Source organism: Procambarus clarkii, chromosome 67, assembly GCF_040958095.1.
Source record: "Procambarus clarkii isolate CNS0578487 chromosome 67, FALCON_Pclarkii_2.0, whole genome shotgun sequence".
NCBI classification, from domain to species: Eukaryota; Metazoa; Arthropoda; class Malacostraca; order Decapoda; family Cambaridae; genus Procambarus; species Procambarus clarkii.
The window spans coordinates 13,186,283-13,202,933 of record NC_091216.1 but is presented as its reverse complement, the minus strand read 5'-3'; the positions used below and the strand labels follow the sequence as shown (position 1 = coordinate 13,202,933).

The window sequence follows — 16,651 nt, the reverse complement described above, 5'->3', positions numbered from 1 at the left end:
ACAGGGCTATTCCAGTCATTATCCCAGGAAACACCAGCAGCAACAGCAGCAACAGCAGCAGCAGCAGCAGCAGCAGCAGCAGCAGCAGCAGCAGCAGTAAGGGATGACCCCGCACAAGATCACCCTGGCCTACTCCCGCCCAAGGAGGCGGTGGGTGGTGTCTGAGGGCGGTCATGTACGCACCGCCCGGCCGCCGCCGCCTGCGTCAGTAACGCCCTAACACCTCTACACTTGGCCCCACCCATCGCTCTCACGCCCGCGAGGCCCCCTGCCGCCCGCTCCAAGCAACAGCCTGCTGGACCAGGCTCTATCAAGGAGGACTCGCGCAACCCCATCCAGGTACTAACCAGGTAATTACCTGGATTGTACATTTGTGCTGTACTGTATAGTAGTACAGTTGGGTTCGTTCTCGACTTAATCGAGAATCCCACATTCGAATCCCAGGCCGGGAGAGAAATGGTTGGGCACGTTTTCAATCACCTAATGCCACTGTTCACCTAGCAGTAAATAGATACCTGGGAGGTTTAGACAATGGTTTTGGGTTCAATGTTGAGGAAGCTGGTCTAGGGGGACCTCAGAAAACCTAGGTATACAGGCTTCCTGTCCCCGTCAATGGGAACGGAAGGGAACTTTCAGGGGGAAAGCGCCAAGCCATTACGACTAATAGTACTTGGAAGAGATACGGATAAGGATTTGGGATGGGACGCGGGAATGGAATGGTGCCCCAACCACTTGGACGGTCGGGGATTGAGCGTCGACCTGCATGGCGCGAGTCCGTCGCTCTACCGTCCAGACCAAGGGGTCTAGACGTCCAGACTTCTGAACAATCTTGTGGTACAAGACCCTTAGCTGGTCGAGGGCCCCAGAGGCCGGACAGCCAGGCTCTGACCGCCTGGTCGAGGGCCCCAGAGGCCGGACAGCCAGGCTCTGGCCGCCTGATCGAGGGCCCCAGAGGCCGGACAGCCAGGCTCTGGCCGCCTGGTCGAGGGCTCCAGTGGCCGGACAGCCAGACTCTGGCCGCCTGGTCGAGGGCCCCAGAGGCCGGACAGCCAGGCTCTGGCCGCCTGGTCGAGGGCCCCAGAGACCGGACAGCCAGGCTCTGGCCGCCTGGTCGAGGGCCCCAGAGGCCGGACAGCCAGGCTCCGGCCGCCTGGTCGTGGGCTCCAGAGGCCGGACAGCCAGGCTCTGGCCGCCTGGTCGAGGGCTCCAGAGGCCAGACAGCCAGACTCTGGCCGCCTGGTCGAGGGTTACTTAAAAGTTACTGGAGTTTGTTCCCTGGATCAATGCCCCCGCGGTGCGGTCTCTGATCAGGCTTCTGGTTAACAGTTTGATCAACCAGACTCGTTGACGCTGATGTTGCAGGACTTGAGACTAAGTAAGCACAAACCCGTCTGTTGTAGTACACATTCAATCAGATTACATTGATCAGGTCTTCTTTGAAAAACATATAATGGAAAGGATTGTACCTGGATGGGCTTCTGGGAGTTGTGTTCAGAGAAAGAGCACAAGTCGAGGCCAGGCTTGACTTGTGAGAGTTTGGTCCACCAGGCTGTTGCTTGGAGCGGCCCGCAGGCCCACATACCCACCACAGCCCGGTTGGTCCGGCACTCCTTGGAGGCATAAATCTAGTTTCCTCTTGAAGATGTCCACGGTTGTTCCGGCAATATTTCTTATGCTCGCTGGGAGGACGTTGAACAACCGTGGACCTCTGATGTTTATACAGTGTTCTCTGATTGTGCCTATGGCACCTCTGCTCTTCACTGGTTCTATTCTGCATTTTCTTCCATATCGCTCACTCCAGTATGTTGTTATTTTACTGTGTAGATTTGGTACTTGGCCCCCAGTATTTTCCAGGTGTATATTATTTGGTATCTCTCTCGTCTCCTTTCTAGTGAGTACATTTTGAGAGCTTTGAGACGATCCCAATAATTTAGGTGTTTTATCTCGTCTATGTGTGCCGTATATGGTCTCTGTATTCCCTCTATTCCAGCAAAAGTGTATTCCAGCACACACTCGACCGGGTAATATGACCAGCTAGTTAATATGATCTATTTCACTGCTCATTTGATTAATAATAAAGATTTACTTGTAATCTCCTGCTGGAGATTCAGAAGTGTATAATGCTGATGACGATGTTACTAAGAAATGGAGAGGATTGACTGGGCACCAATCCTTATCTGTACGCCTCTTTTTCACCGAACGGCAAATGGGTACCTGGTTGTTAAACGACTTGGCGGGTCGTATTCAAGGGGAAATATTAGGCTTAGGGACGTGCTGTAAAGGCTACGCGTGCTGGTGGCTGAGATTGTAAGAACTCTTGTGTATATAAATACCAAAAACTGATAAGCAATTGTGATCAAATATTTGTGATGACAGCTTTGCTCCACTTGTCTCACCCTCAGGCAATGACCCACAAACCTCCTATTGACTTATGTTTGTTGTCCCTCACTCTCCAGTCTGTGTCAAGTGCATCCGAGCTTTGTGCTGCCACACACTTAACACACACTCTCAGCCTTCTTTTCATCCCTCACCATCACACCTGCCACTCCCTCTCTTCCTCCCCTGCACCCCCAGGGTGTACTCAGCCAGACTGCGACACCCTGGCGCTCTCTAAGCACTTGAGTGCCCGCTGCTATGGGGAGTGTTATTGACCAGCAACAACAGCCGGTGCCATGGCCACCAGGGATTTGTTTACAAGCAGCCAGCCAGCCAGCTGGCACAAGAATGCCGCGGCTCAAGGCAACATTGGATGGCACAGAGTTGGTCCTCCAGTTCCTCGGTGGCACTGCTCCGGCTCGCTGAGATGAGCTGCGGCTCGGTATTTAGCCGGGCAGGCTGCAGTGAACTGGGATACTGCAGTGAGCTGGGATGCTGCAGTCAGCTGGGATGCTGCAGTGAGCTGGGATGCTGCAGTCAGCTGGGATGCTGCAGTCAGCTGGGATGCTGCAGTCAGCTGGGATGCTGCAGTCAGCTGGGATGCTGCAGTGAGCTGGGTTGTTGCAGTCAGCTGGGATGCTGCAGTCAGCTGGGATGCTGCAGTCAGCTGGGATGCTGCAGTGAGCTGGGTTGTTGCAGTCAGTTGGGATGCTGCAGTCAGCTGGGATGCTGCAGTGAGCTGGGTTGTTGCAGTCAGCTGGGATGCTGCAGTGAGCTGGGATGCTGCAGTGAACTGGGATGCTGCAGTCAGCTGGGATGCTGCAGTCAGCTGGGATGCTGCAGTGAACTGGGATGCTGCAGTCAGCTGGGATGTTGCAGTCAGCTGGGATGCGGCAGTCAGCTGGGATGCTGCAGTCAGCTGGGATGCTGCAGTGAACTGGGATGCTGCAGTCAGCTGGGATGCTGCGGTGAACTGGGATGCTGCAGTCAGCTGGGATGCTGCAGTCAGCTGGGATGCTGCAGTGAACTGGGATGCTGCAGTCAGCTGGGATGTTGCAGTGAACTGGGATGCTGCAGTCAGCTGGGATGCTGCAGTCAGCTGGGATGCTGCAGTGAACTGGGATGCTGCAGTCAGCTGGGATGCTGCAGTGAACTGGGATGCTGCAGTCAGCTGGGATGCTGCAGTCAGCTGGGATGCTGCAGTGAACTGGGATGCTGCAGTCAGCTGGGATGCTGCAGTCAGCTGGGATGCTGCAGTGAACTGGGATGCTGCAGTCAGCTGGGATGCTGCAGTGAGCTGGGATGCTGCAGTGAGCTGGGATGCTGCAGTGAGCTGGGATGCTGCAGTGAGCTGGGATGCTGCAGTGAGCTGGGATGCTGCAGTCAGCTGGGATGCTGCAGTGAGCTGGGATGCTGCAGTCAGCTGGGTTGTTGCATTGAATTCGACGTCTGCATTGAACTGAGATTCTGCAGTGAACTGAAAGTCTGTAGTAAACTGGGAGTCTACAGTGAACTAGGAATTTGAAGTGAACTGGAGGTCTGCAATGAGCTGGGAGTGAACTAAGAGTCTGCAGGATACTGGAAGCTGCAGTAAACTGGGAGCCTGAAGTAAACTGTTTCCTCTTGCCCCTAGAGTCAGCTGGCACGCAGTTGGGCACCTGTGGGACACCTGTGAGTAGAGGCAAGGGGGCAACACGGCCTGGTAATATGACACAGGTGTACAATCTGACACACGTGTACCATCTGACACAGGTGTACAAGCTGACACAGCTGTACACTCTGACACAGGTGTATAAAAGATACATGTGTACAATCTGACACAGGTGTACAATCTGACACAGGTGTACACTCTGACACAGGTGTACAAGCTGACACGGGTGTACAAGCTGACACAGGTGTACAAGTTGACACAGGTGTACAATCTGACACAGGTGTACACTCTGACACAGGTGTACAAGCTGACACAGGTGTACAAGCTGACACAGGTGTACAAGTTGACACAGGTGTACAAGTTGACACAGGTGTACAATCTGACACAGGTGTACAATCTGACACAGGTGTACAATCTGACACAGGTGTACAATCTGACACAGGTGTACACTCTGACACAGGTGTACACTCTGACACAGGTGTACAATCTGACACAGGTGTACACTCTGACACAGGTGTACACTCTGACACAGGTGTACAATCTGACACAGGTGTACACTCTGACACAGGTGTACACTCTGACACAGGTGTACAATCTGACACAGGTGTACACTCTGACACAGGTGTACACTCTGACACAGGTGTACACACTGACACAGGTGTACACACTGACACAGGTGTACACTCTGACACAGGTGTACACTGACACAGGTGTACACACTGACACAGGTGTACACTGACACAGGTGTACACACTGACACAGGTGTACACACTGACACAGGTGTACACACTGACACAGGTGTACACTGACACAGGTGTACACACTGACACAGGTGTACACACTGACACAGGTGTACACTCTGACACAGGTGTACACTGACACAGGTGTACACACTGACACAGGTGTACACTGACACAGGTGTACACACTGACACAGGTGTACACTGACACAGGTGTACACACTGACACAGGTGTACACTGACACAGGTGTACACTCTGACACAGCCCTGATGAGCAGTGTTGCCAGAGTGGTGGTCTGTAATATTTGTTTGTAAGTTATATTTTGATTGTTGGGGAATTGTGAAGGTCACTGGGGTTGTGAATGGTAGTTAGCTTGTGAATGGTAGTTAGCTTGTGAATGGTAGTTAGCTTGTGAATGGTAGTTAGCTTGTGAATGGTAGTTAGCTTGTGAATGGTAGTTAGCTTGTGAATGGTAGTTAGCGGTCTTGTTAGAGAAGTAGTCATTGTTTGAGGTACAATTTCGCGGTTGTTGCGGCATCGTCTATTTAAGGCAATGTTTGAGATCATCTTTTGATGCAATCTATTGATATTCCTGAAGAGAGAAGAAATGCAAGTTGCGTCAAGGGGCCAGATTCACGAAAGCACTTACGCAAGCACTTACGAAAGCACTTACGAACCTGTACATCTTTTCTCAATCTTTGGCGGCTTTGTTTCCAATTATTAAACAGTTAATGAGCTCCGAAGCACCAGGAGGCTGTTTATAACAATAACAACAGTTGAATGGGAAGTTATCATGCTTGTAAACTGTTTAATAAATGTAACCAAAGCCGTCAAAGATTGAGGAAAGATGTACACGTTCGTAAGTGCTTGCGTAAGTGCTTTCGTGAATCTGGCCCAAGATCTTCATGTTTAGAATTAAATATTTGTATGTACCGCATTGTATTACATTATGAAACAATGTATGCAAGTGTGGTATGGCCTCTTTTGGTTGATCTTACGAAACCTTTACATCCCTTGAGGTAATGTTGTAGATTATTATGTACTAAAGCTTTTCTAGCTTGCTTAGTACGAGTTGTGTATGTATAAGTCTGGACTATTATGTGCCATATGTGTGTGTAAGGTTGGGACAGTCAGCCTCACATCACCTGACCGTCAGCTGACAGGGGCACAATTTCAAGGTTACTCTCTACAACATACAACCAAAAATGACTTCTTTTTTTTAATTGATTTCTCCAACGTGACAACACAAGATGGTAATTAAGGAAATTTCGTAAGGCTTCTAGGCGTCAGACCAAAAATAAATATGTAAAAGAATGAATTTTGGAGAGTTCATTTTTCAATTACCCTCGACAGTGAAGAAAAACGTAAGAAATATTGAGAAGATTCGTGTTAGAATTATTAATCTAACCCTTTCGGTCATATTCAACAACATATGTTCACAAGATTGCTACCAAAATATACTAATATATATATAATGTCTAGCCTACGCTCGAAACAACCAAGTTATCCCACGTCTGTATGTTACAGAGTCATTTTGTTCCATAAATCATCAACCCTGCTACCAAACCGGTATTTACCCAGGGCTTTCTTGAATCCAAACATTTCCAGATTGTCGCCATTGTTTTGATTTGTGTGTTTGAGTTGCTATAGTTAACATCATGTTTATATCGCTTTGTTATACACATTTTATACATTTATATACTTCAATCAAGTCACTCTATCTTCGTCTCTCTTAAGAATTTCAATTAACCTTTCTTAACCTCTTCTTAAGGAAGGTTTAAATTCCTGGGATTAAATTTATCCTTCTTTGTTTTTAAATGGATTAATTTGCATTTTATAAATGTAAATAAAAAAAGACTAAAATTCAGTAGCATAATGTTAACGTGGCCCAAGAAGGCCAAGATGGAGCTGAAGATGATGACACGTCTTGATGCTGAGGCGTCACGTCTTGATGCTGAGGCGTCACGTCTTGATGCTGAGGCGTCACGTCTTGATGCTGAGGCGTCACGTCTTGATGCTGAGGCGTCACGTCTTGATGCTGAGGCGTCACGTCTTGATGCTGAGGCGTCACGTCTTGATGCTGAGGCGTCACGTCTTGATGCTGAGGCGTCACGTCTTGATGCTGAGGCGTCACGTCTTGATGCTGAGGCGACACGTCTTGATGCTGAGGCGTCACGTCTTAATGCTGAGGCGTCACGTCTTGATGCTGAGGCGTCACGTCTTGATGCTGAGGCGTCACGTCTTGATGCTGAGGCGTCACGTCTTGATGCTGAGGCGTCACGTCTTGATGCTGAGGCGTCACGTCTTGATGCTGAGGCGACACGTCTTGATGCTGAGGCGTCATGTCTTGATGCTGAGGCGACACGTCTTGATGCTGAGGCGTCATGTCTTGATGCTGAGGCGTCACGTCTTGATGCTGAGGCGTCACGTCTTGATGCTGAGGCGTCACGTCTTGATGCTGAGGCGACACGTCTTGATGCTGAGGCGTCACGTCTTGATGCTGAGGCGTCACGTCTTGATGCTGAGGCGTCACGTCTTGATGCTGAGGCGACACGTCTTGATGCTGAGGCGTCACGTCTTGATGCTGAGGCGTCACGTCTTGATGCTGAAGTGTCACGTCTTGATGCTGAAGCGTCACGTCTTGATGGTGAGGCGTCACGTGTTGATGCTGAGGCGTCACGTCTTGATGCTGAGGCGTCACGTCTTGATGCTGAGGCGTCACGTCTTGATGCTGAGGCGTCACGTCTTGATGCTGAGGCGTCACGTCTTGATGCTGAGACGTCACGTCTTGATGCTGAGGCGTCACGTCTTGATGCTGAGGCGTCTTGAAATACCGGTCTTCGGTGCCTCTTAATTCGCCTATTCATGCTTTGTAATTGTTTGACTTAAGACTTCTAGGTCTTGCTCACAGTCAGACTTGACAGTGTCAGCATTATCCACCTGGTATATGGCAACTGTTAGTATTATTGCTATGGTAAAGTCCCGACATCTTTCATCACTGTGCTGCACTGGTCAATATTATGTCCACGTTGTAGCTTGTCTAGATCAGCTTGTATTGATCAGCTTGTATTGATCAGCTTGTATTGATCGGCTTGTATTGATCAGCTTGTATTGATCTTCTTGTATTGATCAGCTTGTATTGATCAGCTTGTATTGATCGGCTTGTATTGATCGGCTTGTATTGATCGGCTTGTACTGATCGGCTTGTATTGGTCGGCTTGTATTGATCGGCTTGTATTGGTCGGCTTGTTTTGATCGGCTTGTATTGGTCGGCTTGTTTTGATCGGCTTGTATTGGTCGGCTTGTTTTGATCGGCTTGTATTGATCGGCTTGTATTGATCGGCTTGTATTGATCGACTTGTATTGATCGGCTTGTGTTGATCGGCTTGTATTGATCGGCTTGTATTGATCGGCTTGTATTGATCGGCTTGTTTTGATCGGCTTGTATTGATCGGCTTGTATTGATCGGCTTGTGTTGATCGGCTTGTATTGATCGGCTTGTGTTGATCGGCTTGTATTGATCGGTTTGTATTGATCGGCTTGTTTTGATCGGCTTGTTTTGATCGGCTTGTATTGATCGGCTTGTATTGATCGGCTTGTATTGATCGGCTTGTATTGATCGGCTTGTGTTGATCGGCTTGTGTTGATCGGCTTGTATTGATCGACTTGTATTGATCGGCTTGTATTGATCGGCTTGTATTGATCGGCTTGTATTGACTGTGTGTCATCGTCTGAATACATCTCCCGCACTATTATTGTAAGATGTGAGAATTTGCAAATGTGGCCGTTCAATCCTAAGTCTGAATTGTTTTATATATTTTGTTAATATTTAATTGTTTATATATATATATATATATATATATATATATATATATATATATATATATATATATATATATATATATATTGCGTGAAGAACATACGCCCAGGACACCGGGGCGCTCCACTTACAACAGGGGCCCCAGGAGAGGACCCTGGGGGTACTCTATTTACAATGAATTCCTACTCCGACTTAATTTCCACTTGTACGTCAGGTTATCTGTGCTCGTTACCCCTACCTCCTCCTGCTGGCGACTGGGGGCACAGACACGCCAGACACAGACACACACCAGACACAGACACACGCCAGACACAGACACACACCAGACACAGACACACGCCAGACACAGACACACGCCAGACACAGACACACGCCAGACACAGACACACACCAGACACAGACACACGCCAGACACAGACACACACCAGACACAGACACACGCCAGACACAGACACACACCAGACACAGACACACGCCAGACACAGACACACGCCAGACACAGACACACGCCAGACACAGACACACACCAGACACAGACACACGCCAGACACAGACACACGCCAGACACAGACACACGCCAGACACAGACACACGCCAGACACAGACACACGCCAGACACAGACACACGCCAGACACAGACACACGCCAGACACAGACACACGCCAGACACAGACACACGCCAGACACAGACACACGCCAGACACAGACACACGCCAGACACAGACACACGCCAGACACAGACACACACCAGACACAGACACACGCCAGACACAGACACACACCAGACACAGACACACGCCAGACACAGACACACACCAGACACAGACACACACCAGACACAGACACACGCCAGACACAGACACACACCAGACACAGACACACACCAGACACAGACACACACCAGACACAGACACACGCCAGACACAGACACACACCAGACACAGACACGCCAGACACAGACACACACCAGACACAGACACACGCCAGACACAGACACACACCAGACACAGACACACACCAGACACAGACACACACCAGACACAGACACACACCAGACACAGACACACGCCAGACACAGACACACGCCAGACACAGACACACGCCAGACACAGACACACGCCAGACACAGACACACGCCAGACACAGACACACACCAGACACAGACACACGCCAGACACAGACACACGCCAGACACAGACACACGCCAGACACAGACACACGCCAGACACAGACACACGCCAGACACAGACACACGCCAGACACAGACACACGCCAGACACAGACACACGCCAGACACAGACACACGCCAGACACAGACACACGCCAGACACAGACACACGCCAGACACAGACACACGCCAGACACAGACACACACCAGACACAGACACACGCCAGACACAGACACACACCAGACACAGACACACGCCAGACACAGACACACACCAGACACAGACACACACCAGACACAGACACACGCCAGACACAGACACACACCAGACACAGACACACACCAGACACAGACACACACCAGACACAGACACACGCCAGACACAGACACACACCAGACACAGACACGCCAGACACAGACACACACCAGACACAGACACACGCCAGACACAGACACACACCAGACACAGACACACACCAGACACAGACACACACCAGACACAGACACACACCAGACACAGACACACGCCAGACACAGACACACGCCAGACACAGACACACGCCAGACACAGACACACGCCAGACACAGACACACGCCAGACACAGACACACACCAGACACAGACACACGCCAGACACAGACACACGCCAGACACAGTGCTCTATAAGATGAAGAAGCCACCTTAGGATTCCGGACAGCGAGTGGTCTCTGTATGGTCGCGTGATCCATCAGTGAGCCAGACGCAATCATCTCCATGTATATTGTGAGGGACGGGTAGCAGTAGGGATAGCAGGAGGGGTAGCAAGAGGGGTAGCAGTAGGGATAGCAGGAGGGGTAGCAGGTGGTGTAGCAGTAGGGATAGCAGGAGGAGTAGCAAGAGGGGTAGCAGGTGGTGTAGCAGTAGGGATAGCAGGAGGAGTAGCAGGAGGAGTAGCAAGAGGGGTAGCAGTAGGGATAGCAGGAGTAGCAAGAGGGGTAGCAGGAGGGGTAGCAGTAGGGATAGAAGGAGGAGTAGCAAGAGGGGTAGCAGGAGGGGTAGCAAGAGGGGTAGCAGGAAGGGAAGCAGGAGGGATGCAGAAAGCAATTCAGGAAATAAAGAAAAATCCAAAATATTTCTTCTCATATGCGAAATCAAAAGCAAAAACCACTGCCAGTATTGGACCTATTCGTACAAGTGAAGGTTCATACACGGAGGATGACAAAGAAATTAGTGAAATCCTAAAAAAGCAGTATGAGGACATGTTTAGCACTCCAATAAACAACATGAAGGTGGAAGATCCAGACAATTTCTTTATGCGGGATATTCAAACCCCTGTAAATATAACTGATATCAACACGAGCGCACTAAATTTTGAAAGAGAAATTTAAAACATGCCCATGCACTCGGCCCCAGGTCCAGATTCGTGGAATTCAATATTTATAAAGAAATGCAAAGTGCCAGTATCACAGGCACTCAGTATAGTGTGGAGGAAGAGCTTGGACACGGGGGAGATACCAGTTGCACTAACATCGCACATCATAAAAGTATTTGAGAGAGTGATTAGGAGTCAGGTCACCAATTTCATGGAGACCAATGACCTTCACAACCCAGGCCAACATGGATTTCGAGCGGGAAGATCGTGCCTCTCACAGCTACTTGATCACTACGACAAAGTCACTGAGGCATTAGAAGAAAAACAGAATGCTGATGTGATATACACGGACTTCGCAAAGGCTTTCGATAAATGTGACCATGGCGTGATAGCTCACAAAATGAAGTCAATGGGAATAATCGGTAAAGTAGGAAGCTGGATACTCAGTTTTCTGTCAAACAGGACTCAGCGAGTAACTGTCAACCATATAAAATCTAGTCCAAGTGCAGTTAAAAGCTCTGTACCATCGGGTACAGTCCTTGCACCGCTGCTTTTCCTTATTCTCATATCAGATATAGACAAAAATACAAGCCACTGCTTCGTATCATCCTTTGCAGATGACACAAAAATCAGTATGAAAATTACCTCGGCTGAAGACATTGAAAAACTTCAAGCTGATATTAATAAAGTTTTCGACTGGGCATCAGAAAATAACATAATGTTTAACAGTGATAAATTCCAGGTTCTCAGGTACGGTAAAAATTAGGACCTTAAACATAATACAGAGTACAAAACACAATCAAATGTACCGATAGTAGGAAAGCAACATGTAAAGGATTTGGGAATAATAATGTCTGACGACCTAACGTTTAGGGAGCATAACCAAGCAAATATTGCGACAGCCAGAAAAATGATAGGATGGATTACGAGAACTTTCAAATCCAGAGATCCCATCACAATGGTTGTACTCTTCAAGTCACTTGTGTTGTCCCATCTTGAGTACTGCTCAGTACTCACTTCCCCCTTCAGAGCAGGAGAGATTGCTGAAATAGAGGGAATACAGAGAACATATACGGCATACATAGACGCGATAAAGCACCTAAATTATTGGGATCGTCTCAAAGCTCTCCAAATGTACTCACTAGAAAGAAGACGAGAGAGATATCAAATAATATACACCTGGAAGATACTGGAGGGCCAAGTACCAAATCTACACAGTAAAATAACAACATTCTGGAGTGAACAATATGGAAGAAAATGCAGAATAGAACCAGTGAAGAGCAGAGGTGTCATAGGCACAATCAGAGAACACTGTATAAACATCAGAGGTCCACGGTTGTTCAACGTCCTCCCAGCAAGCATAAGAAATATTGCCGGAACAACCGTGGACATCTTCAAGAGGAAACTAGAATTATTCCTCCAAGGAGTGCCGGACCAACCGGGCTGTGGTGGGTATGTGGCCCTGCGGGCCGCTCCAAGCAACAGCCTGGTGGACCAAACTCTCACAAATCAAGCCTGGCCTCGGGCGGGGCTTGGGGAGTAGAAGAACTCCCAGAACCCCATCAAGCAGGTATCAACCAGGGGTAGCAGGAGGGGGAAGCAGGAGGGGTGGCAGGAGGGGTAGCAGGAGGGGTAGCAGGAAGGGGTAGCAGGAGGGGTAGCAGGAGGGGTAGCAGGAAGGGGTAGCAGGAGAGGTAGCAGGAGGGGTAGCAGGAGGGGTAGCAGGCTGTGGGGTCACCGGGCGCGGGACTCCGGCCATGGCCAACTCTGGACATGGACAAATAATTTGTCATGTGTACGCCGCTGAACTACCAGCTGTGTAGTACAGTTTGTTTGAGGCGACTCAACAGGTGAAGGTTGTTGAAGTATTCATCAAAAGAAAGCGACCTACACTTTATATCCGGCTGATCCATGCTTTATATATATATATATATATATATATATATATATATATATATATATATATATATATATATATATATATATTATATATATATATATATATTATATATATATATATATATTATATATATATATATATATATATATATATATATATATATAATATATAATATATATACATATATAATATATATACATATATATATATAATATATATATATACATATGTATGTATATATATAATATATATATAATATATATATATATATATATATATATATATATATATATATATATATATATATATATATATTAGTATATTTTGGTAGCAGTCTTTCCTGTAGACATATATTATTAAATATTATTATTAAAATATTAAATTATTAAATTAAATTATTAATATTATTAAATAATATTATTAAAAAACCCAGTATATAGGCAAGACAACAACATCTCTTTCTAGGCGTTTAACGATGCATAAGCAACAGGGCTCCATTAAGGAACATATAATCTCTTCCCACAACCAAACCATCGCCAGAGAAATCCTAGTAAACAACACAGAAATCATCGATAGATACAGCGATAGCAGGCGGCTTGACGTTTGCGAGGCACTACACATCAAGAAGTCAACACCAGCAATCAACAGCCAATTATTGCACAACTATATTCTACCCACCTCAAGACTCCGCTCCAATATAGAAGCATCAAGAAATATGGACCAATAGGCTTTCTACAAACACTTCTATTCAATATCCATTGTTTCGTGTTCTGTCTTGTGTTGATGAAATTAATACCCTATTAATACTCTTGTTCTGTCTTGTGTTGATGAAATTAATACCCTATTAATGCCACATCTTGTTCTGTCTTGTGTTAATGCCACATCACCCCTTCCACCTCACTCAAATGTAGATATAAAATCGGAGATGCGTAAGTTCTATTCAGTTGTGTATTTGTGAACTAAAATCTTTGAAAATGTAATAAGTTTTACGAAACGCGCTCGTGTCGCGTCAGACTAGAAATAAAAATGAATTTTGGAGAATTGATTTTTGATTTACCTCCAACAGTGAAAAGAAATGTACGAAAGATTGAGAAAATTCGTGTTAGAATTATTAATCTTACTTTTTCGGTCATATTTAATAATATATATATATATATATATATATATATATATATATATATATATATATATATATATGTCGTACCTAGTAGCCAGAACTCACTTCTCAGCCTACTATTCAAGGCCCGATTTGCCTAATAAGCCAAGTTTTCCCGAATTAATATATTTACTATAATTTTTTTCTTATGAAATGATAAAGCAACCCTTTTCTCTATGTATGAGGTCAATTTTTTTTATTGGAGTTAAAATTAACGTAGATTTATGACCGAACCTAACCAACCCTACCTAACCTAACCTAACCTATATTTATAGGTAAGGTTAGGTTAGGTAGCCCAAAAAAGCTAGGTTAGGTTAGGTTAGGTAGGTTAGGTAGACGAAAAAACATTAATTCATGAAAATTTGGCTTATTAGGCAAATCGGGCCTTGAATAGTAGGCTGAGAAGTGCGTTCTGGCTATTAGGTACGACATATATATATATATATATATGTATATAATATTAGTATATTTTTGTTGCAGTCTTTCTTGTAAACATATGTTCTTGAATATGACGGAAAAGGTAAGATTAATCATTTTAACACGAATTTTCTCAATATTTCTTACGTTTTTCTTCACTGTCGGTGGTAATGGAAATATCAATTCTCCAAAATTCATATTTATTTATGGTCTGACGCCTGACCGCGTTTCGTAATGGCTTATTAGATTTTCAAAGACTTAATTTACACACAAATTCATCGTACTTATACTCTGGTGGGTGAGGTGATATGGTGCAAAAGTTTTGGGTGAAGGGAACAAACTTGTGATAAACACAAGACAGAACACGAAACAATGGGTATAACTTGGATATGAGAACATAAGAATGGAAGTAGGTGCAGAGGGCCTATTGGCCCATACTTCCCCTTGCTGCTTCCATATTGGTTCGGGGTCTTGAAGTGGGTAGAATATAGTTGTGCATTAATTGGCTGTTGATTGCTGGTGTTGATTTTTTTATATGAAGTGCCTCGCTGATGTCGAGCCGCCTGCTATTGCTGTACCTATCGATGATTTCTGTTTTGTTTGTTAAGATTTCTCTGGTGATGATCTGGATGTGAGAGGAGATTATATGTTCCTTGATGGCTCCCTGTTGCTTATGCATTGTTAATCGCCTGGAAAGAGACGTTGCTGTCTTGCCTATATACTGAGTTCTTTGGGGCATACAGTCCCAAGTGGGCATTTAAAGGCATAGACGACGTTGGTTTCCTTCAAGGCGTTCTGCTTGGTGTCTGGGGAGTTTTTAATGAGTAAATTGGCCGTGTGTTTGATTTTATAGTAAATTGTAAATTGAATTTTCTGATTTTTGTCTGTAGGAATAACGTTCCTATCAACAATATCTTTCAGGACCCTTTTCTCCGTTTCATGAGCCGTCGAAAAGAAGTTCCTGTAAAATAGTCTAATAGGGGGTACAAGTGTTGGCTGACTCTTCAGAGGTTGCATTGCGTTTCACCTTTCTTTTTATGATATCTTCAACAAAATCGTTAGAGAAGCCGTTGTTGACTAGGACCTGCCTTACCCTACAGAGTTCTTCATCGACTTGCTTCCATCCTGAGCTATGGCTGAGAGCACGGTCGACGAAAGCGTTGACAATACTCCTCTTGTACCTGTCTGGGCAGTCACTATTGGCATTGAGGCACATTCCTATGTTTGTTTCCTTAGCGTAGACTGCAGTGTGGAAGCCTCCGCTCCTTTCCATGACTGTTACATCCAGAAAAGGCAGCTTCCCATTTTTCTCCATCACGTAAGTGAAACTCAACACAGAATTCCGCTCAAATGCCTCCTTCAGCTGCTGCAGACATCTGGCATCAGGTACCTGTGTAAAAATGTCGTCAACATACCTGCAGTATATGGCGGGTTTCAGATCCATGTCAACGAAGACCCTCTGCTCAATTGTACCCATGTAGAAGTTCGCAAACAGGACACTTAGGGGAGAACCCATGGCGACCCCATCTACTTGCTTATACATGTGCCCATCTGGGCTCAAGAAGGGTGCCTCTTTAGTACAAGCTTGGAGTAGTTTCCTCAGTATGTTTTCTGGTATGTCAAGAGGAGTGCAAGCCGGGCCACGATACACTCTGTCCGCTATCATCCCGATTGTTTCATTTACAGGTACATTGAAAAATAGTAACTCTACATCCAATGAGGCTCTTATCCCCGTGCTCCCCGCTGTAAGTCAACAAATTCCTTGGGAGACTTCAGGCTGAAAGCACAGGGTACATAAGGAGTCAGCAAGCCATTGAGTTGCTTAGCCAGTCTGTATGTGGGCGTGGGTATCAGGCTGATGATTGGCCAAAGTGGGTTTCCAGGCTTGTGGGTCTTAACATTTCCATAGGCATACCCAGGTTTGTATTCCCCAACAACTTTTGGCAGGTGGAGTCTGGATTTCTTGGCATTCACAGTTTCAATCAGTCTGTTTACCTTCGTTTTCAATTCGGCTGTAGTGTCCTTCTACACTACAGCCCTATCCCTTTGGAATTTAGTTTGGCCAGAGTGTA

General features: G+C 46.3%; 3 protein-coding genes across 3 annotated transcripts; 1 reads left to right on the top strand and 2 right to left on the bottom strand.

Annotated features, from left to right (window-relative positions):
• Window positions 1–2,734: 2,734 nt before the first annotated feature.
• LOC123750474 (uncharacterized) lies at window positions 2,735–6,386 on the bottom strand. Its single transcript, XM_045732592.1, has 2 exons — window positions 6,345–6,386; window positions 2,735–3,889 (listed from the first exon to the last, which is right to left on the bottom strand). Exons 1-2 carry the CDS (start codon window positions 6,384–6,386, stop codon window positions 2,735–2,737), a joined length of 1,197 nt encoding a protein of 398 aa, XP_045588548.1.
• Window positions 6,387–6,642: 256 nt separating this feature from the next.
• Window positions 6,643–7,596, top strand: LOC138355352 (uncharacterized abhydrolase domain-containing protein DDB_G0269086-like). The gene has a single exon (XM_069310234.1). The coding sequence runs from the start codon at window positions 6,643–6,645 to the stop codon at window positions 7,594–7,596; it is 954 nt and encodes a 317-aa protein (XP_069166335.1).
• Window positions 7,597–7,626: 30 nt separating this feature from the next.
• Window positions 7,627–16,095, bottom strand: LOC138355351 (uncharacterized). The gene is made up of 2 exons (XM_069310233.1): window positions 15,673–16,095; window positions 7,627–7,707 (listed from the first exon to the last, which is right to left on the bottom strand). The coding sequence occupies exons 1-2, from the start codon at window positions 16,093–16,095 to the stop codon at window positions 7,627–7,629; spliced, it is 504 nt and encodes a 167-aa protein (XP_069166334.1).
• Window positions 16,096–16,651: the final 556 nt, after the last annotated feature.